Raw genomic sequence first — 21,926 nt, 5'->3', positions numbered from 1 at the left:
TTTTTCTTCTTCCATTTTTAATGCCATGTGACACATTTCACATCAGGATGCCATGTCACAAAATCTGGAAATTAGAAAAGCAGAGTCAGGGTCAAAACTTTGTCATTGTAGTCCTTTCACTGATAAGTGTTTGTTGCAGAGAAGAAGGTCTGAAAATATTAATGTCATGTTAATGCACATTCTTTTCTCAGGTACATCCCGAACCCAGACTTCAAGCCAGAAGTTATCAAGAACATCTCCACTGCCTGTGAGGGTCTGTGCAAATGGGTCAGGGCTATGGACGTGTATGACCGTGTTGCCAAGGTAAACATTCCACTACAACATGTAGAAAGTAATAGTCACTTGGGACTAAAAAATGATGATGTGAGCACGACAGAGGAAATGGATTTCAGTGAAATGATGGGTAAAAGTAATGTCAAAGTAATACCTGTACAAGTTGAGAAAGCGGCATAATCAACAAAGTCCTGTAATATTCACAAATGACTGCATTCTCTGTGATTCCGTCTTCTTGCATTTGTAAAATCAAGGGGTGCGTATAGTAGCAATGCGACTGCAACTCCAATACCCAATAGGGGCTTTGGAATCTGACCTTTGGATAACATTGTCCACATACTCTCCTTTTGTGGAATGATGTTTTTTGGTAGCCAGGCTTAAGTGTTGGCAAGTCTGCCGTATGTGAAACACTCCAATCAAAACCCTGGATTTCTTTGAAAATGGCTCCATTTCCAACACTGCTCCCCTTCCCTGGAAATGTTTGCAACCCTGCTCCCTAGATGTAGCATTTGAAACTAGTCTGGCCCTCTATCAAGATGCCATTATCTACTATATCATAGCAAGGAAGAAGGAAACATTGGAAGTTCTTATCAGAGTGACCTCCAAATAACCTTGCGCTGATCTCCCATCAAAACGACACCATCTTTCAGGTCGTGGCCCCCAAGAAGAAGAAGCTGGCAGAGGCCGAGGCGGAGCTGGCTGTCCAGATGGAGAAGCTGAACACGAAGCGGGCCCAGCTCAAGGAGGTGTCCGACAAGCTGCAGGCCCTTAACGACGAGCTTGACCGCATGGTTGAGAAGAAGGGTGAGCTAGAGGCCAACATCGAGATCTGCTCACAGAAGCTGGACCGGGCGGAGAAGCTGATCGGTGGGCTTGGAGGGGAGAAGGACCGCTGGGAGAAAGCGGCCAACCAGCTGGGCGAGAGGTTCATCTCCATCACCGGCGATGTACTCATCTCGTCGGGTGTGGTCGCCTACCTCGGCACCTTCACTGTGGATTACAGACAGGTGAATGAAGCTTTGCATCAATACACTCTAAAGTTATTAACCAGGCTGCCTTCTTTCTGCAGAAAGAGCACTTTATGTGGCAAAAAAATATCATGGAGTGCTTATCATGAGTTTATGTTGTATGTCTATTATAAGTCTTTTTATGTCTTTTGTCATTGTACCCCACAATAATGGCTGATTTTATATTCCTTCCAGTTTAGATGAACTTGTTTGTCATGTCAGATATAAAACGACGTTGTGAGGAAATGTGTTATTGAGCTAAGCTAAAACAAGAGTCCTAAAATGATGTAGTAGTCTTGAAAGCTTGTTATAGGGGGGAAGGTTTTCTTCTTCATTTTAGCGGAAGAAAACATGTTGGATTTGATTGAAAGTAATAATGCCACATCCACTGTTGGTAGCTATTTTTGTCTGTTGGAGGATGTTTGTCTTTCTGTGTACAGTCAGAGGCCATGATGGCATTTTATCTTTATTAGTCATTAATTCATTTTGCAAATATGTCCACAGTTTGCAAGTGATTGACAAATTGCCCTACATCGACATAAATAAGCACTGAATTGATCAGTGTTTTAGTAGTAGCTCGAGCTTGCGCCCGACAGCAAGAGTTGGTTCTAATCCTTATAGCATGCAGCGGGTACTGCGTAGTTATTCAAATTCACAGTTTATTGAATTCCAGTAACAATTTCAGTAATATGTGTGCAAGCAGAGTTGGCTCTGGGATGCACCGGGTATGGCCACATTAAAACCTTGTTAAAACCTTGTGTTGCATCCAACAGAAAGCGACAGAGGAATGGAAGAAGCTGTGTCAGGTAAAGAAGATTCCGTGCTCGGACAACTTCTCCCTGAGCGCCACGCTGGGCGAACCGGTCAAGATCAGAGCCTGGAACATCGCCGGCCTCCCCGTCGACTCCTTCTCCATCGACAATGGCATCATCGTCTCCAACTCCCGCAGGTGGCCCCTCATGATTGATCCTCAAGGTAGGCATGACGTGCTGTCGCCCACTTCAGGACAATTACAGCAGGAGGAAGAACTGATCAGTATGGCAGAGAAAGCAAAAATGGGTGACATTAATCCATTGCCCCGATCACATTGTGATTTTGTTTTTCTCATAAGATTTGCTTTCTTTCATAAGGTGATATCAAGGTGATATCAAAATAATTTTAATACACCAAAGATAATGACATGACAAAGAACGGAAGTCTAGTCAACAACATTCCAAACCCATCAAAACTGTGTTAGTATGTAATGATAGAGCAGTCTTCAGAAATGCCAACAGTTACATTTTGGCACTGCAGGTTTCATAGAAAATATTGTTTTTCCCAAATTGTATTCCAACACATGTTTATTGCAGGAAAGGTCCACCAAAAATATGCCTTTTTCAGCCATCGGAATACTAAAGAAAGATTTACAAGGTTTCCATCCCAGCATCCTGTACCTCATGCATTTCTATATTCATATTCTGTCCATTCTGTCACATTATCAGGTCAAGCCAACAAGTGGGTGAAGAACATGGAGAAAGCCAACCAACTCTCCATCATCAAGCTCTCGGACCCCAACTACGTGCGCACCCTGGAGAACAGCATCCAGTTTGGCAAGCCGGTCCTGCTGGAAAACGTCGGGGAGGAACTGGATCCCCTCCTGGAGTCCATCCTGCTCAAGCAGACCTTCAAGGTCTCCGGTGTTCTGGTAAGTGTAGTAGTGTTTTTGTGATGTATGAGTCTGTCTGTCTGTATATGTGTAGCATGTTGCATGTTTCATATTGTTTGTTTTTGGTGTGCAGGTTGAGAGTTTATCAAGTTTTATATGATGAACTATGGTGTGATAGTGGTTATGTAGGATGTTAAGTTTTTCATGTTGTTTATGGAATGGTTTGTAAAGTTTTATATGGGAAAATATGGTGTTATAATTAGTGTTTGTGTAATTTGTGTAGGATGAAAAATTCTCATGTTGTTTGTGATTTTGTGGAAGGTTTAGTGGAGTTTGAACTGTGATGTTGTGGATAGTGTTGGTGTATCTAAAGGTGTATTTCATTACAATTGTGTCTTGTCTGTATGATGAAGTGGATGTCATAGTTTGTAGTGGTGTACCTGACAATGTATAGTGTAACAAATTATGTATAGTATATTCATTTTTCCCCCCGTGTGTTGTATCTGATTATGTATGATAACACTGTTTGTTGCAGTGCATCTTGGGATGTTTGATGAGCTTGTTTCTGCATATGTGGTATCGAATGGTCCTGAAAGTGTATCACGGTGTATCTAATGATGCAAGGCACGTTGTAAATACATGAACAGCTAGTGAGTTTTTGTTGATATATTTTGCTGATTCATGATTTTTCTTTATCTTTCTTGCTACAGTCCATCAGGCTTGGGGAAAATGTAATTGAATGGTCACCAGACTTCAGGTTCTACATCACAACTTCACTGAGGAATCCTCACTACCTCCCTGAGATCTCAGTCAAGGTGGGATTGACAAAATGCCTCATATAGCTGATATACAGTGCATTTGAGGGCACAGTATGCCTTTTGAATCTGCTGTAGAGTTTGTGGTCATATGATGTACAGATGTGTTGGATAGTGTGTAGTGGTCTGTAGATAAAGTTCTTGAAATACTGCAGTCGTAGATAAAAAGAGTAAAATAAAGACTCCCATAGAGAAACACCCAATATATGAAAACTGATATTCTGGTGGAAGCGGAGAAATAATCATAGAAGAGTGAGGATTGAAAACAAAACTACAGTGAGCAGAATTAGCAGTATCAGATTTAAGGATGTTTTTGTCATACCAGCTACATCAGCTTTCATCATTACCAACATCATCTTTCTCATTCTTCTGGAAAATAATGGCAATTAGAGTAAAGAGGTGGAGATAAATATTTTGTACTGAAATGCTTCCTTCTCTGAAAAATGTGTCTATGTGTAGGGCTTTCTCAATTCACCACATAATCCATTAGGGATTGCTTTGACAAAAAAAGAGAAACTGGGGTACCGTCAAAAATGAAGCACATACTTCATTACCATTTCTGATCTCCTCTGTCCAAGGTGGCCCTGGTGAACTTCATGATCACCCCGCTGGGTCTGCAGGACCAGCTGCTGGGGCTGGTGGCGGCCAAGGAAAAGCCGGAGCTGGAGGAGAAGAAGAACCAGCTGATCATCGAGAGTGCCGCCAACAAGAAGCAGCTGAAGGAGATCGAGGACAAGATCCTGGAGGTGCTCTCCTCCTCCGAGGGCAACATCCTGGAAGATGAGACGGCCATCAAGGTCCTCTCCTCATCCAAGACTCTCTCGGAGGAGATCTCCGCCAAGCAGGTGAGGCGCTGGGTTCGCCCATTGCTTTGCAGCGACTGTCGTAATGTGACAACGTGATTATGTCAGTCAAAAAAATACTGCAGTGTCAGAGAATGGGTGGGTCCTTTTCAGGGCCACATACATACCCAAGAAAGAATATGTGATGCACCGTTAAGCCTTCTACCACCCAACATTCCTCTACCATGGAAGCCTTCTAAGATTTTAACTTGTTCCTAACAGTATTAAAAGCGAGGTGGACAGGCAAAGAGATGAAGGTGTTGTGTGTTGATGCATGTTGTTCATTAGATAGATGGAAACATAATAACTTGACTGAATGAGACCTTCAAGTGGAGACCATAGAAACAGAACATTAAATCATAATACTGATGGTGCTGCATTGATTATGTAAATTTTGCATTGCATGAATTTGGGTAGACCATGTGGACCTCTTGGCATTCAAAATACTGCCACCCCATCAGTCATGCTGATGGTTTTGATGGCATGCTCGTATTCTTGATCTCAATTCCAGGAAATTGCATCTGTCACAGAGAAGGAAATTGACGAGACGAGAAATGGGTACCACCCGGTGGCCGTGCACTCCGCTACTCTCTTCTTCTGTATATCGGAGCTGGCTAACATTGAGCCCATGTACCAGTACTCGCTCACATGGTTCATCAATCTCTATGTGCAGGTGAGCTTTTCTTTTTCCCCAAGCCGCCGTGAATGGAGATTTTCCCAGCACTGCCCTGCTCAGACAGCAGTGTATACAGTCAGCATGAAGGATTTCAGCTAGAAAGCTTTTTTTTTTTTTTTTTAATAGTTTGGTAGATTATGCTACAGGTAAAGTATGTGCCAATTTTGATACCAATTGTGCACTTTACATCACTTTCTTGTTCCCATATATGTTTTCGTAATTGCAGCGTTTCTTTTTATTTGTTTGATATCCATGAGTGTAGTAAAAAGTGTACCATACACGTGTATTTCTCCAAGGCCTTGCATTTTTATGAATACATGTAGATTGTGCTAAATTTCATGTTGGAGATCTTAGTGAACTGGTTTGTCCAACAATGATTTGCAGTACATGTATGTGTACTAATTGTTGGCTGCAATTGTCTCCTGAAATCATGCTCAAAACAAAATATGTAGCAAAAAGTACATGTATAATTTCCCACAATATTCTAAATGAGAGCGTCCAGTATTGGTCATTCATACTCGCATCGTTTGTGTCCCATGTCCCCACAGTCCATTCAAAACAGCCGCAAGTCGGCCGTTCTGGAGGAGAGAATTGACAACCTGAACGACCACTTCACCGACAGCATCTACAAGAACGTCTGTCGCTCTCTCTTTGAGAAGGACAAACTCCTCTTCTCCACCATCCTGTGTGTTGGGATCATGTCAAGTCGGTAAGGCTGCCAGGAAATTGCAAAATGTTGCCAGATTCATGATAGTGGTTGAGCAAAATTTCTTTCTTTTTTCATTCACATGAAAAAATCTGCATAGTTTAAAAGGTCCAGTGACTATCATATGTCACATGGGGTGAAAATCGTAATAATTCATTATCATTCACCAATTTCTAGGGAGATTTGTGGGCATTAACCACTTCATGAGGTTTCACCCATTTTGTTGCTAGAAATGGAATGGATCTTTGCAAAATTGTGAGTTGTGACTTTCTCACTTTATATGGGACCTCCACTTAAGTCCTGTTTATAGGACAGAGTGTTTTGCTTCTTTACAGAGGGGATGGCATGGTAGCACTCTGTGCTGGCTGAGCTGGTGTTACAGTTTGACCTCAATTATCCAGCCTCCTTTTATCCAGAAATCTCTATTATCCGGACGCGTTCATGCAGTGAGGGACTTTTTTTTCATCCAAAAATTGAGAAAAAACAGTGACTTTAAACTCAATTAAAATTTCTACAAAACTCACACGATATACCCGAAAATATTCCTGACAGAACTAACATAAAGATATACTTTATTTTTGTGAAGAAGGGACTACAATTTTGCGCAGGCTAGCATAGATTACACCACTGTTGCAGGGTACGGTACCTGCCTAGCTGCCAGTGCACTGGGACGGCAGCTTGGACGGAAACTATATACATTAACATTGTGTCTCCCATATCCGGCCAATTCGCTTATCCGGATGAGCGCCAGTCCCAACATAGCTGGATAATTGAGGTCGAACTGGCCAGATAATCGAGGTCGAACTGTACTGGGTATGGAACCAGGAACCTCTTGATTGTATTAAAATACAGACATGCTATTAGCATGCTCCCGCCCATTTAGCCAAGTAGGGATTTATTTTTAGAGCATGCATTTTGAGAAACTGAAAGTCACGCACCTGACCTGTATTATTGTATCTGTCTGGTGATAATGTGGCTGTTGTGTCAATTTCTATTGTAGCAGGAACTGTCTGTCCCTATGGAATTTAAGAAAGTAATGATAGATAGACAGAATAAGAGAAAACAAGGGAGAATGTTGATATTGCCTGGAATATATCTGTTACATGTATATTGCAGTGGAATGACAAAGACTTTCTTTCGAATCCATGAGTTCTATTAAATGAAAGAATGATTTTTTATAAAAACATTTTTCTTACAAGTGCTTTCCAAATTGGTTTTCTACATTTTTCTTACAAGTGCTTTGGTTTTCTTTTTTTTTTCCAGTGGAAGTGTAGATGACAGCGAGTGGCGATTCCTCCTGACGGGTGGGGTTGCCCTTGACAACCCATTCCCTAATCCTTGCCCTGATTGGCTGACAGACAAGGCGTGGGCGGAGATGGTACGAGCCTCTGATCTGCCATGTCTGAAGGGCTTCAAGGACCGTGAGTATGCCTCTGATATATTGTGTGAGAAAGAAAAGGAATCCCTTTACAACACATGCAGCAACTGTGAATATATAATTGCATTTTGTTTGAAGAGGGTATAGATAGCTGTGTATGCTGCTGTTTGGGACCTGTGAAGTTGAATGCATTGTATATTTTACCTTCAGTCTGATGCAGGGCATACTGTACAGTACTACAGGTCTCTGTGCAGGACATTTTCGATGTGATTTATGTCACCCTCAAAAGAGGGCATAGACACAGCACTGTCAATATTTAGTCCTTAAAACTGATAAGTTATATAATGATTACTTTTTAATATATGAAGGAAATTCATTCTGCAGAAGTTTTGTGTATTGTTGTAGTATCTGAACAATTTATTGTGCATTTCAGTTTGTGAAGTATTATGAACTGACATAAGGGATGCGATACTGTCAGTTTCCACATTGTAGATGAATGCCATATTGGATGCTGAGGCAATTTAAAAGAAAAGAATCATTTTGCTTCACTTTGCAGATGTGAAAGATAATGGCGCTGCATGGAAAGCTGTATATGATTCTGCCACACCACACGAAACTGAATACCCTGCACCCTTCGACATGGCCACCGGCATGCCTAGGATGATTGTCCTCCGCTCCTTACGGCCAGACAAGATGGTGCCTGCTGTCCAGAACTACATTGTGGACAATCTGGGCCGCAGCTATATTGAGCCGCCGACCTTTGACCTTGCTGGCAGCTTCGCAGACTCTTACAGCTGTGCCCCGCTCATCTTTGTGCTCTCGCCCGGAGCCGACCCCATGGCAGGGCTGCTCAAGTATGCTGACGATCATGGCTACGGTGGAAATCGCATCAGCACCATCTCCCTGGGCCAGGGCCAGGGTCCCATCGCTGAGAAGATGATCGAGGACGCCCGCGTGGGCGGGACGTGGGTGGTGCTCCAGAACTGTCACCTGGCAACCAGCTGGATGCCACGCCTGGAGTTCATCTGTGAGGAGGTCCTCATCCCAGAGAACACCCACAATGACTTCCGCCTCTGGCTGACCAGCTACCCGTCAGATGCTTTCCCTGTCTCGATCCTCCAGAATGGTACATACGGCTTAATTCTGGCCACTCTTGGTTTATTGTAGGGATGTCTTTAGTACTATACTGAGCTGTCGATCACATTATTATTATATTGCATTAAGTAAATTCAGATGTCGATCTAATGAATTACCCGTTAATAAGGGCAGGTTTGATGCAAGCCTGACAGATGAATTGCATTGTACTATATGTTCATCTGAAGATATAGGAGATGAATTTCATTATATTTTTGTTTGTCCCTTTTTCCACAAAGAGAGATTATTGTATTTAACAAGTAGCTTGACGGACAATAGACGAAGTGCATTACATATGGCCAAACTATTCAATTCAGCTAATGCTTGCCATTTGAAAAAACTAGCCAAATTTGTCAGAATGATTATGTTTCAGTTCTCTTCAAAACCAAAGAAGAAAGACAGTAGTTTTGTAGAAAGTAAAGTAGATGTGAATGTGTGTACACGTAGTGGTAGAGTAGTTAAACGTCCTTTACGCCTTGTTTTGTAAACATATTTATATCTGTTATTTTCACATGAACATGTACATTATCACTTATGCTTTTGTATTCATACATTGTAAATATGTTTGTACTCTCATACCCCGAGAGGGGGTTGATAAAATTTACAGAATCTTACATTAATCTAAAGAAAGGAAACTTGCAACAATTACAGCAGCAGTATAATGCTTGACTTGTCCTCAAATACTTATTAACATGAACATGAGGAGTATTAGAGATAATCTGTGCTGAGGTGATGCAAGTTTATCTTAGAATTATGCTTCATATTGTCATGTCAGTTTAATGCCATTTTTGCTTTCAATTTTTCAAGCCATATGCTCTATAAAAAGCCTAGTACATCTCATGCAATTCAGTTCAGCATCTAAAACTTCATGGAAACCAATTCTCCCCATCTCTCCTTCCACAGGAGTCAAAATGACAAACGAGCCCCCGAAGGGATTGCGAGCCAACCTCATCCGCTCCTACCTGAATGACCCCATCTCTGACCCCAGTTTCTTCCAGGGATGCAACAAGGTGAGAAACTCTGGGACTCAACTTCACTCTCTTATACCGGAGAACATTATAACCACACTAACAATGTACTTAGTGACTGACAGTCTTCATCTGAGCACATAGCATCATATTTCATGTTTGATTTTTTTTTTTTCTTTTTTTAAAATAGGAAAAAAAAACCATCTTATGAGATCATTAGCATGTAAATGCTGATAATATTTGCTTTGTCAAATCTATGCTATACCAGTCAATCAAGTGTCAAAAGAAGATTTCATGAGTTTTTATGCATGACAATGACTGATCTTGATTGCAGGAATTTTATTTCAAAAATATTTCTGAACAGTGCTTCAGAATGTTTGTCATACACATAGTTTGTTTGTGTCCACATAACTGCTACTGTGGTTTTGTTTGGAAAGATTAAGTGCAGAAACATGGAAACCATGACCCATGATGATGAAATTTTGTAGTCATATTGACTTGCAGAATTAATAAAAAAAAAAATTATATGCAATTAAAGAAGAAAATAGTATCTGACCTACTGCATGCATTAAACATTGTTTGCATACAGCACAGCTGGAAAGAACTAAAAGAGAAGGAGCATAATTTTCCCCCTTGAATTCAAAGTTAAAGAGAAGGTATTTGAACCACTACACGATTTCAAGCCACTAAAATCACATCCTGTGTCTTCAAATGGTAGACAAAAGCATTTGCATGCTGTCTGACTTACCACTTATTATCTTGTTTGCATGTTTGTTTGTTTGTTTTTTTCTAGCCGGAGATCTGGCAGAAGCTGCTCTTTGGGCTCTGCTTCTTTCACGCTCTGGTTCAGGAGAGGCGAAAGTTTGGGCCCCTAGGCTGGAACATCCCCTACGAGTTTAATGAGTCTGACCTGCGTATCAGCATGACACAGCTGAGTGTGAGTATATAACAAGCCCGAAGGAAGAAACCACCTCTTAAATCAGATATTCTGCCAGGCTAGAATTTTATTACTTTGACATTGCACCAAGTGGAAGGAAATACTTCGGTTATTTATAACAATGGTGAAGATCATAGTAATGATGGTAGTGATATGGTCTCATTCCTCTGGGTAGTTTCTTTACTCCTTGGGATGACTTTGTATTGTTTCATTTCCCCCTTGGAGATGCCAACTTTTACTCTTGCAGCGTTTTGTCTATTGTGCGAAAGGCAAAAAATTTTGTTTTTCAACCAAAAGTGTCATTTTATCCCTCAGAATACTACATGCTGTTTGCAGGTTGCCATTCCTGTTACCATAGCATTGTCCTAGTAGCATTACCTATCATTTTCACTAATGCCAAGAGGGACAGTATGTAACTACAATTTATGCAAGCACTAGGCAGGATTTGAACCCAAGATCTCTGGCTGTAGAGTCCAGAAATGTATCCACTGCACCACGGTGCTGGTGAGATCTTATCAACTTGAGCCGCTGGGAGTTTTGCTTCGAGGAAGTAGATGGGCTTGCTTTGTATTTTATGAATGACACACCTCTGCTTATCCTTTGAAATCATAATAGAGGTTGTAATAGTCTCTTAGCTTGTGTCTAGAAGTTCCGACCACAAGCAGCTGATAAATGGCCTTGCACCAATATGTCATTACTTTTCCTGTGAAACCATCACTTAGTTGCAATGAATTTTCCAATTTCTTGATGACAGATGTTCCTAAACAACTATGATGACACACCGTACGATGCCCTGACTTATCTGACCGGAGAGTGTAACTATGGTGGCCGTGTGACCGACGACAAGGATCGACGCCTACTGCTGTCAATCCTCTCCAAGTTCTACACGCCAGAGACCGTGGATCAGGATAACTTTGCGTAAGTCCCTATATCTTCCCCCCACCTTGTGTTTTGGGTCTGCAGAGTTGAATACATACACCTTCTTCATAGATGCATACATTTCATGAAAACACTTTCTGATCATGATTTTCCAACTTTCAACAAGAGATGGATGCCACATCACATATAGTTAGCTGAGAGCCAGAAAATACCCCAGCTTCATAGATTCTGCCCAGTGTTTGATACCCCTGTGCTTCTCTCTGGCCTAGATATAATGAGACACCTTTTAAAGCACATATCCATTTTTTCCCTTGTGATGCAGGTTCTCAGACAGTGGAGACTACTACTGTCCAGTTCATGGAGATTATGAGAGTTACCTGGACTACCTGCGAAGCCTTCCTCTCATTCCTCATCCTGAGGTGTTTGGTCTCCATGAGAATGCTGACATCACTAAGGACAACCAGGAGACTCAGCAGGTATGACATCTGAAAGGCTAGAATTGGTTTTCATCCTCTGAAGCTTCAAGGGGTCTAGGGCAATTATCCCCTGGGCAATTACCCCAGACCCACCCCCTGACACTAACCACAATCCTAATCCTGAACCTAATCCTAACCCTAATTAACCCAAACTCTTCACCCTAAACCTAACCCTAATCCTAATCTTGACTCTAACCTTATCGCTACCCAGTATTTAGCCAGGGGAGGGGGGGGGGGGGGGGGGTGGTAATTGCCCTCAGGGGCTAATTGCTCTGATACGGCTTCAAGGCATGGCGCACAGGTTTGAGTATAGATATTCTCAGCAGCTGACCTATGTTTACTGAAGTTTTAAAGGGTGTGTACAGTTCCTGGTTGAGGTGAGGATTTGGCATTTAACGTTTTCCGAGATATTCAGAAACCATTCTATGAGATGTCAAAGAGCATGCATTTCTACGGGGTATCAAAAGTTTATTCGATGAAAATCGGTTTGGAAATGGCTGAGATATCCAAAAACACGGTGAAACAAAGAGATCCTAATAAAGTTGTGGCATGTCGCCTTTTATTATTAGCACTTTTTTGGATATCTCAGCCATTTGAAAACCAATTTTCATGAAATAAACGTTGAATCCTTCTTGAAATTATATGCTCTTTCATATTTCATAAGAGGTTTCTCATTATCTCACTGAGGAATGTTCAAAACATGAATCCCCACTTCAACCAGTACTGTACAGTCCCTTTAAGCAAATCTGCTTTGCTCACCTTCTGTTTGCGATTGATACACTTTATGTTTAACTGTTACTACTTCAGTAATCGTCATCAACTGTGTGATGAATATGATTTTGTCCCCTAATGTTGCAGCGGTTTCCTTTGCTGTAGTAGACAATTCATGGCACAAATTGTCACAGTAATGATATACAATGTACCTGCCCTCATCTAGCACATTGGACCCCTGTGATAATTCTTTTCTTTCTTTTTTGTGTGTGTGATGTTGCAGCAGTTTCTTTTGCTGCAGTAGATATGGCAGATCATGTCCAAAATTCTATCAGTAATACTATAACTTTAGATAAGGCCTTTTGCCTTCTCAGTAACCCCTTCACTTGATTACTTTGGTTGTTTTTGTTTGTTTTGTCACATTGTCATGTTATACTTGTTATACTATTGTCACATTTTTATGTATGCATGTTTTGTTTAGTGAAAATAAATGAAATTAAATGAAAACTGCCCCTATCTACCACTTTGGCACTGGTCTCTGTGTAAATACCGCCATACGTTGTACCTTTTGGTGGTTCAATCAAATTGTATGACCCTTCCTCTACTCTCAGAGAAAGGAGGTGCTATGGGGTGTGCTCAATGTTCCTTCTCTTCCTTTGCTTCCCCCTGCAGCTGTTTGACGGAATCCTGCTTACCCTCCCTCGCCAGGCTGGAGGAGGAGGGAAGTCCCCCGCGGAGCAGATCCAGGACTTGTCCGGCGACATCTTGTCCAAACTGCCTCCAGATTTTGACCTTGAATTTGTGAGTGACCTGTTACCGCTGCGAAGCATAACATCTGGGGATGTTGAGATGCATTTTGTCTGAGTGACAGTTGGGGGATTGGAAGAAGGGACACATGTCACAATCTTTTTGTGAAAATTTAATTTGAATTGATATGCATGTGACCACTATGAAAACACTGAATGCTTTTAAGCAAGCAACACTGGGACAGAGGACTTCATGTCCCCTCCACAGAACTAGGCAATGAGGATAAAGTGCCTGGCTCAGGGGCGCAACCACTCCAGCCACGGGACTTGAACCAGAGACATTGTGATTGATAGCCCCTAGTGTTATCCACAGAGCCTCAGCAACTTTTCCCTTTTTGCAATATACATCAACATTATTATTTTTTTTATTGTTGCTGTTTTTTGTTATCCCACCAAGCATGCCAACGGGTGATAATGCTGCCTGTAGAACTTTACTTTACAGCTGTTTTTATGCCCGAGGTGTCGGTTTTGCATGAAAATGATATCTGTCCTTTGAAAGCACTCTGTGCGCTATCATTCTGTTTATCGCTCATACAAAACTGCTTGTCTGTTATGATGTGTGACACAAAAATGTGTAGCAGTTAATATATTTCCTTTTTTTTTCAAGTTACAAAATTATTTAATGTACTTGATATATGTGCAATCTTTGGTTACTTTAACAATTTTGAAGCTGTGATGCTTGCTAGGTGACTGATATTGTAGACAGGAAGCATTTTTTTATATCATTGTTATGATGTCATAATTGTCATTCAATTGTGCACTTAGTGTATACTGTCATCATCATAGATGATATGATAATCATAATAAACCCTTTGCATGCTATGAGTGCTGATCAGCACTGAAAATCCAGTAGCGTTGTATACACTGTTGAAAGTCCCTGGGTAAGAGAGGGGTAAATCACGGATGGGTCATTATTTTCATTACCGTTCTTGACCGATAGGTTATCATTGTTTCTCTCTTACCCTGTGCATCGTAACCAGGTGATCAAGAAGTACCCGGTGACCTATGAGGAATCCATGAACACCGTGCTTCGGCAGGAGCTGATTCGCTTCAACCGGCTGACCAGCGTGGTGCGCTCCAGCCTGCAGAACATTATCAAGGCCATCAAGGGTCTGGTGGTCATGTCCTCGGAGCTGGAGGATGTCTTCAACAGCATGCTGATTGGCAAGGTGCCTGCCATGTGGGCAGCCAAGAGCTACCCTTCCCTGAAGCCCATGGGCAGCTACATCACTGACCTGCTGGCCAGGTGAGTTGTCAAGTGGAGCTAGAATCCACTCTTGGAAAAGATTTCAAAAATGGTTTCACATTTTTTGCCACCATGCTGAAAAAACAAAACCCAAACAAACACACCACCAAACTTATTTGGCAATCCAGCCTTTTTGGGCATATTACCTACTAGTGTAAGCAATGCTTCTCCCTTTTGTTCCTGAAAGGTTTATTGGGGATGAGGGGTGGTGGAGGGGATATGGGGAGAGTTAAAAAGGATCAGGTAAAAAAAAACAAAAAGCCAATCAATGTGCTGCCAAAAATGTGGAGCTTATGACTGTTTTTATGATTGCAATTTCTGCTTTGGAGCAAGTAATAAACCCTGAAGAACAATGGCTTCTAGAGAAAGATTACAGAGTATTTAAAGTAATGTCAGTCTGTGGATTTATGAAACTGCCGCTCCCCAGGACTTCGTTACACTGGGAGTCCACTGTACCTGTGATTGTACCTCTCCCATCGTGTTTATGTTGGTTCCCTACTTTGATTATGCCAAATTGTTATGTTTGCAGACTGAAGTTTTTCAAGGACTGGATTGACACTGGCGCTCCTGATGTGTTCTGGGTTTCTGGGTTCTACTTCACACATTCCTTCCTCACTGGTAAGCCACCCTGTGTACTGTAGGATAACATACTTTTTTGATAGCATGGGTAGTAGTGTAAATGACTGTTGTCATTAATGTTACGATGAAAGCTCTTAACACCTTTTGATAGATATTTTGACAATGAAAAACAAAAATGCAATCATATTTGATTGCTTCATGCTTTTCATCTCAGTAGTAAAACCGAGCTGCTGAATATGCCCAACATGAATTTAATATGTATGCATACAGAATTGACAGATAGATTTGTAGATAGATAGATAGATAGATAGACAGATGGATAGATAGATGTATTGCTAGGTGGTGAGATAGGTAGATAGATAGATAAGAAGATAGGAAGTGTGTGTTAGGTAGTTGATGTGATTTTACACAGATGTGTATGATTACATGAATGGTCAATTCATCAACAAAGGTTTTCATGTCGTTAACAAAGTTCACAAGGATTTCATTGCTACCTCAACTCCACTGCATAGTTGCAATCCCGAAGTGTACAACTAATGCTGTTATAATTTCAGTATTCAGTGACTGTAACTTGTATACGTATCCTCACAATTTTGCTTGAGATGTGCATTGTGCTTATTAAGGCAGATCAGATAAAATCTTCTCTTACCCTTTTTGTTCTGGTTGTGATGTGTGTTTATCACCCCCCATTACAGGTGTAAGTCAGAACTATGCCAGGAAGTACACCATCCCTATCGATCACCTTGGATTCCAGTTTTCAGTCACCAGTTATGAGGAGACAGTGAACACCAAGCCAGAAGATGGTGCCTTCATCCAGGTAGGAATGCCAACCGGTTTGAAGCCATGTTGTGTGAGGCAGCCTAGGGTATCACTTTTGGTATATGTACATCATGTCCCGAGTGTTAGATTTAAAAGGAAGGGTAACAATATCTATAGGAACATACATGAACACCCTTCTTCTGTTAGGGGTCTTCCTTCTGGTAGGGTTCAAAGTCTTTGAATCTTTGATCAAGGCATTTCTGTACAATACATAGTCCTTGGATGGTATTAAGACAAGACATGCACCATCTTTATGCTGAAGTGATTTAGTGCTCTTGCTGGAGGTGATGTATATGCTTTATAAAGTTGTGTCAGTCTTTACAGTGTACTTTAAGAGAAAGTGAGAAATGCAAAATGATGTGATGCTGATACTCGCATACTCACATGTTTACAAACTTGTTTTCCTTCCCCAAGGCTTTTGAAATGTAATTGATTGAATATATACCGAAGATTTATGCAGAGATATCAAACTGATTTGATTTTTTTTTTCTGAAATAGTGAATACTATTGCATTGAATTTTTTCCATCGCAGCTGATTGACAAATATTTACGTCGATGTAGGGCAATTTGTCGATCAGTGAAGAGATGTTTATCAAACATGCTTTTATGATTCCAGTGCAGTAACTGTACAATGATCTATGCAAATGTTGACATACAAATCTGTGTCTCTTCTGCACTGATATGCTCGTCATTCTTTTCTGGGAGAGATTCGTCTGCTCTTGATACAGATATTGTGGGCACTGTTGTGCTTGAGATCAAATTCTCAATTTTTCTGCCACCGTACACAGGGACTGTTTCTTGAAGGGTGCCGATGGGACCGCCAGGCCATGGTCTTGGCCGAGTCCCTGCCCAAGGTCCTGTTCGACACCATCCCCATCATCTGGCTCATGCCTGGCAAGAAGGCTGACTTCAAGCCAGCCTCTGTCTACAACTGCCCCGTCTACAAGACCAGCGCCCGCCGTGGCACCCTCTCCACCACCGGCCACTCCACCAACTTTGTCATGTGGATGGAACTCCCCTCCGACAAGACCCAGAGACACTGGATCAACCGGGGTGTGGCTGCCCTCTGCCAGTTGGACGACTAGAATGCTGCCGTTAGCCTGTCATGTAGGACTATAGCAATATCAACAAAATTGATGCGCACTCCCCATGTGAAGGGTCTACGGATTTTAAGTTTATGCAGGCGGTGCCAATTTTTTTTACTAAATTGAATTATCTGTCCAATCTCTGTCATGAAGTGTCAAATGAATGATCAAACTGTTTCAGTATTTAAAGAGACAATATTATGCCACATCGCTTGTTAAATCATTCCCGGTTGCATATCACGCAGTGTATCTGACGATCAAATTACATACATGTAAAGTAACACCCAAACTGTGCCATGTTTTTGAATGTACCAAAGATGAACTCGGGCATATCAAAGTAAAAGACAGCGACTACAGCAACAACAAACACGCATCAACATTAAATCCCAGCGAACAAAAAAGCAATTAATCATAGTGGTCAACTTAAAGTATTGCAGAGTTACAGGAGAGTTAAATGTCTGAAATTTCTCTGTAACTTATGGGCCACTTTACTTACATTTGATATTGGTTTACACATTCTGTAAGTGCTTTTGAAATGTGAAATCAGCTGTTAGATATTTATGCAAGCTTGTTCAAATATAACCAATAAAAGGGCTTTCAATAGTGCTGTGCTATGCAGTTGTGTCTTAGTAATATGAAATTACATGTAACATATTTTCCCTAATTCATCTTGGTCTAAGTGATTAATTGATATCAACGATCAAAATATTTTATAGCTGTAGTCCATAGTATGCAAAATTTTTATACTGATGAGAGTATTTATGGAGAGAAGATGAGATATATGCAAAATATATACCTAGAGGGAGGATTACTTGAAATGTACTAGCAATAAATTTTGTAGAAGAGTAATGTGGGGTGAATCATATATATGCAACAGCTACCATATATCTTTCTTGTGGATGAAATATTTATGACAGCTTATGAAAAGCATTACATTATGTGGACAAGCAGCTTTTCAATAAGGCACTTAAAGTGACTGAATGATGAATGTAGATGTAAAGAGAAAATGAGATGATATTAGTTGAGAGCAGTACATGGTTGATGAAATGTCAGATTTTTTGATGTTAATGATTGTTTTAATACCAATGACACCAATCAAAAGAACGTGATCACTAACTTTCCCATGCAATGCAGTGATTTATTTTCAAAGAAGACATACATGTCATGAAGTGTGTTAGTGAAATTGATGTAGTTTTAATTAAAGGTATGATTGATGGAGAATGATTTCAAATCAAAGAAAACACCTGTCAGTCTTGCCGGCATAAAGTTTTCACTGGAATAATAGCGTATTAGAATGTGTAAAGACATCTGCAGGTTTTTAAGTTATAAATGCACAAAAATTTCCATATTGTACATGAGTGTGCATGTCTTTCCTTCTCTACAAACAGCATCTAGATAGCCCGTGGCAATATGATAGTTGATTGTTCAGCATTTTGGGAATATAAAAGTGTAATTTGCTTAGTGACTGATCTGAATAGCTGCCCTTAATACATAAAATAACTAGTACTTGATGGCAATTGTAACTATGCTGCTGTGCGATGCAACATTTACTCCATCCATGGACCAGAGCATTACTTAGTGTACTTGGAAGTATTATACTTGTCCTGTGAACACTGACATCTTATTTGGCTCACATGTAAATGTTTCACTTCCTAAGTGCTTTTCATTGCATTTACTTATAAGCTGAATGTGATTGAAGGTGAATTTATCTTTTCAAAGGAAGCGCAAAATGGATTTCAACTAAATGACACTTTCCTTGCTGTGACTCCTTGTTTTGCTTTGCAAACTTTTGTGGTCTAATGGGTCACAGATGTAGAGGCACAGTGCTGATGACGTGCGTGACTTGTGCAGTGTATACTTCTCTCGTAGATGTATGATAACTCCTCGCATTTCTCTGTTCAGCGTACATTTAGTTTGAAATGGATACATAAACAGAGTATATAAGAAGAGATGAGAGCTGATCAAACTGTCGTATGTGTAGATATACATTAGTTTGTATTTCTGATTTTGCATTGTCACAAAAAAAAAAAAAAATTCTCAGAGTTTATAGATATGTGCCAGTATTCAACCTCCCATTGGAACAAAAAGAAAGAAAACATTCCCCACTGATATTATGCTGTTTAACAGTTGATATGTACTTGTAAATAAGCACTTGTAAATATTACAAAACAATTTATATCTGCTGGGGAACTGTATGACACAACCAACAGCCTACCTGGACAAACTTTTGTGTATTCTTGAACAAGGTCAACATTTTATATGAGTAGAAATTGTAAAAACTGAACAAAGAAGAAAGATGTACATACATTGTATTTCGTGTGAATTTATTTAAGAGTTATTATATTCATACTTACAGGTAATCATTATTCATTGGTGTTTGGGTATTACAGAAAGGTCTGATTATTTGTAATTTGTTTACTGATAGATGATATATATTCCGTCCTAAGAGGCATCACCTTGAAATAGATTTCCCTCCAAGCTGCTACACTAATGTGTTAAAGCAAAGTGTTTTTCAGTTGCTCTTCTAGCAAAAATTGCAGCTATTAATCACTCACCGACTGTTGTATTTTTTTTTTTTTGAAGATAGCAATATTTTGATGTGTGTAGCGCCTCTATGCAAAATGGAACTGTTCTGATGCTTGATTGTGCCTTGCTATACCTGAACCACAATAAATGTTACTGATAACATAAGTCTGTGTTAGTTACTGTTGCGTTTCATGTCGTGGTTGGAGTAATATATCCTCTACCTGTAATCTCCCCTGTATCTAATTTCTTGACTTCCAAGGAACAACTAAAACAGCAAAACCAAAACAGAAATGAAATGCAAGAACTAAAATTCAAGCGTTATTATGTCTGCCATGTTGGTAAAATACATAATTGATTGTATGTTTTGCTTAGGAAGTTTTTCTGTCTTTAAAATGGAATACCAATTAACAAATTGTTGTAATGTTGCCATCCCCGATTGACCAGTTTCACTGATATTTAGGCCAACCAAGTGATAATTAACTAACATTTGGTCATATCCAGTAGGGGACAGGGGAAAAATATGTGTTTTTTGTAATGAAGATTAAGATTGTAAAGGTGGCAAAATAATGTTGTCATACATTTTGGGCGAGTTTACGTTTGATATGACTGACATATGTGACCCTGCATCACAAAACGCACAGAAAGTCGCCAGACATGACATTTTAGTTAAGAGCATATTCTAAAAGAGCAGACTTTAAGCTTTAAAATGATGTACATTGTATAACTCGAATCAATTGGACTCTCCTAACCTATCTAAATATCGGAAAGAAAACGCACACTCATGAAAAGTGTGAACTGGGAAAAGAGGCTCTGAAGTGCAGTGTCTATTCAAGCGCTAAATCTTTACCAAGCTGTGCTGGCTGTGCAATGAATGGGACAAAAAACAGGATGTAAACCACCAGAGTAACAACAATGAAAGGATGATCAGATTAAACTGAAATTGAGCGTGCATTATTAACACATTCTGTTCATAATTGATGCTAACTTTCAAACTTGCAGTAGCATCATCCTTTCAAAAGTTATTAGAGTTGAAAGTGAAGTGTGTACAAGGTTTTTAAGAAATGAAAAGGGGACTCTAAAAACACACCTAATCACACTATTCTACCAAAATATGTTCAAGATAAACTGCTAAAAAACACACTTTCCTGCCCATTTTATGATCCCAAGTTTTAGCATAATGTAGAAGAAGACTTGCTGTTTTAGAAATAATGAAAAAGTCAAGATCGGTTAGGTTGACCCATTTCACCTATTTTCAGTCCTCACACAGAATCAGTGTGTGTGACTTTTTGTTCGTTTTGTGGTGCACGGTCACATACCAGTATATAACCCATATCTATTAATGTTTGGTGGAACTCAATAGGCGATGGCTACCCCCTGCAGAAGGGCAAATTTCATGACATATCAAGAAATATATATTTTCCTAATTGTAAATTATATACATATGTACAATGTATATATATATATATATATATGTGTGTGTGTGTGTGTGTGTGTGTGTGTGTGTGTGTGTACAATTGTATGTGTGTGTGTGTGTGAATTAATGTTGATATATCCCCTATTAGTCCGTCTAAAGAATCAAATGACATACTATATAGTAATGACATTTTAACTTTTAGATCTATATAGTACCAACGTTTAGTGCCTGCCAATAAGGGATAGGCCTAGCTACCCAAAGGGGCCTGCCTGTGATATAATCAGAAATTTGCCAGCATATTGTACCCTTTTTTTTTTTCTTTTCATAAAAGAGGTATAGTCACTAGCTCTTTACCATGGCTTCTGGAAAGATCAAAGACCTTTTTGATAAGTTATGGTTTCATATCTATGGGATCCGGAAGCAAAAGATATGGAATTTTCTGCTTTTTATAATAGTAGATTGTGTCTCAGAGGATATTAAGTGATAGAGTACATGCCAACAATTAAGATCGGCATAACAATGTTAATATGATCCTAATTCTCAATGTATAGGCCTTAATAACTGTTTATTGAAAATATAACAAGCAAAAACTGGAGTTTGAAAATTATATATCATGGTTTATTTGAATCCAGATGATAGGAAACGGTTTTGTCAATTTCTATGTTTGAATAATAAGCTCCCAATAGCGGCTGGGATTGAGGTACGTATTGCAAATACAGGTTGCCTGACAGGATCGAATATGTGGACACTGCTCCCGAAACCAGATTGGAGATGAATTTCATTGTCTTTTCCAGTTCCCAGTTTTCGAAAACTATTTCAGCAAGCAAGCATGAAAAAGAAAAATGTTTCTGGTCATGACTTAGTGTATGTATACAAAATGGATATCTGTAATTTAATCACTCCCGACGACCGGCAAGTACGATTTTGAGACAGGTGGAATTTTGTTAGGAAGATTGTTTGTTTGTTTGTTTTTTGACAAACAATTGTATATAAGCAACTCACCT

At 39.9% G+C, this 21,926-nt stretch overlaps 1 protein-coding gene across 1 annotated transcript in view; it reads left to right on the top strand.

The window, feature by feature from the left end:
- LOC140232341 (dynein axonemal heavy chain 3-like) overlaps positions 1 to 19,673 on the top strand; it is a 97,856-nt gene extending 78,183 nt beyond the window's left edge. The window contains exons 51-69 of the mRNA XM_072312471.1: positions 192 to 303; positions 924 to 1,280; positions 2,054 to 2,255; positions 2,762 to 2,964; positions 3,636 to 3,740; positions 4,319 to 4,585; positions 5,094 to 5,255; positions 5,807 to 5,967; positions 7,228 to 7,385; positions 7,899 to 8,468; positions 9,380 to 9,486; positions 10,238 to 10,381; positions 11,136 to 11,299; positions 11,583 to 11,736; positions 13,120 to 13,248; positions 14,234 to 14,499; positions 15,029 to 15,117; positions 15,774 to 15,895; positions 16,686 to 19,673. Coding sequence (XP_072168572.1) covers positions 192 to 303; positions 924 to 1,280; positions 2,054 to 2,255; positions 2,762 to 2,964; positions 3,636 to 3,740; positions 4,319 to 4,585; positions 5,094 to 5,255; positions 5,807 to 5,967; positions 7,228 to 7,385; positions 7,899 to 8,468; positions 9,380 to 9,486; positions 10,238 to 10,381; positions 11,136 to 11,299; positions 11,583 to 11,736; positions 13,120 to 13,248; positions 14,234 to 14,499; positions 15,029 to 15,117; positions 15,774 to 15,895; positions 16,686 to 16,982 — 3,769 coding nt within the window. The 3' untranslated portion in view covers positions 16,983 to 19,673. The remainder of the gene's footprint in view (positions 1 to 191; positions 304 to 923; positions 1,281 to 2,053; positions 2,256 to 2,761; positions 2,965 to 3,635; positions 3,741 to 4,318; positions 4,586 to 5,093; positions 5,256 to 5,806; positions 5,968 to 7,227; positions 7,386 to 7,898; positions 8,469 to 9,379; positions 9,487 to 10,237; positions 10,382 to 11,135; positions 11,300 to 11,582; positions 11,737 to 13,119; positions 13,249 to 14,233; positions 14,500 to 15,028; positions 15,118 to 15,773; positions 15,896 to 16,685) is intronic.
- The last annotated feature ends 2,253 nt before the right edge of the window (positions 19,674 to 21,926 follow it).

The sequence above is a fragment of the Diadema setosum genome, chromosome 8 (assembly GCF_964275005.1).
Source record: "Diadema setosum chromosome 8, eeDiaSeto1, whole genome shotgun sequence".
In the NCBI taxonomy this organism is placed as follows: Eukaryota; Metazoa; Echinodermata; class Echinoidea; order Diadematoida; family Diadematidae; genus Diadema; species Diadema setosum.
This window is presented reverse-complemented; position numbering and strand designations above follow the sequence as displayed.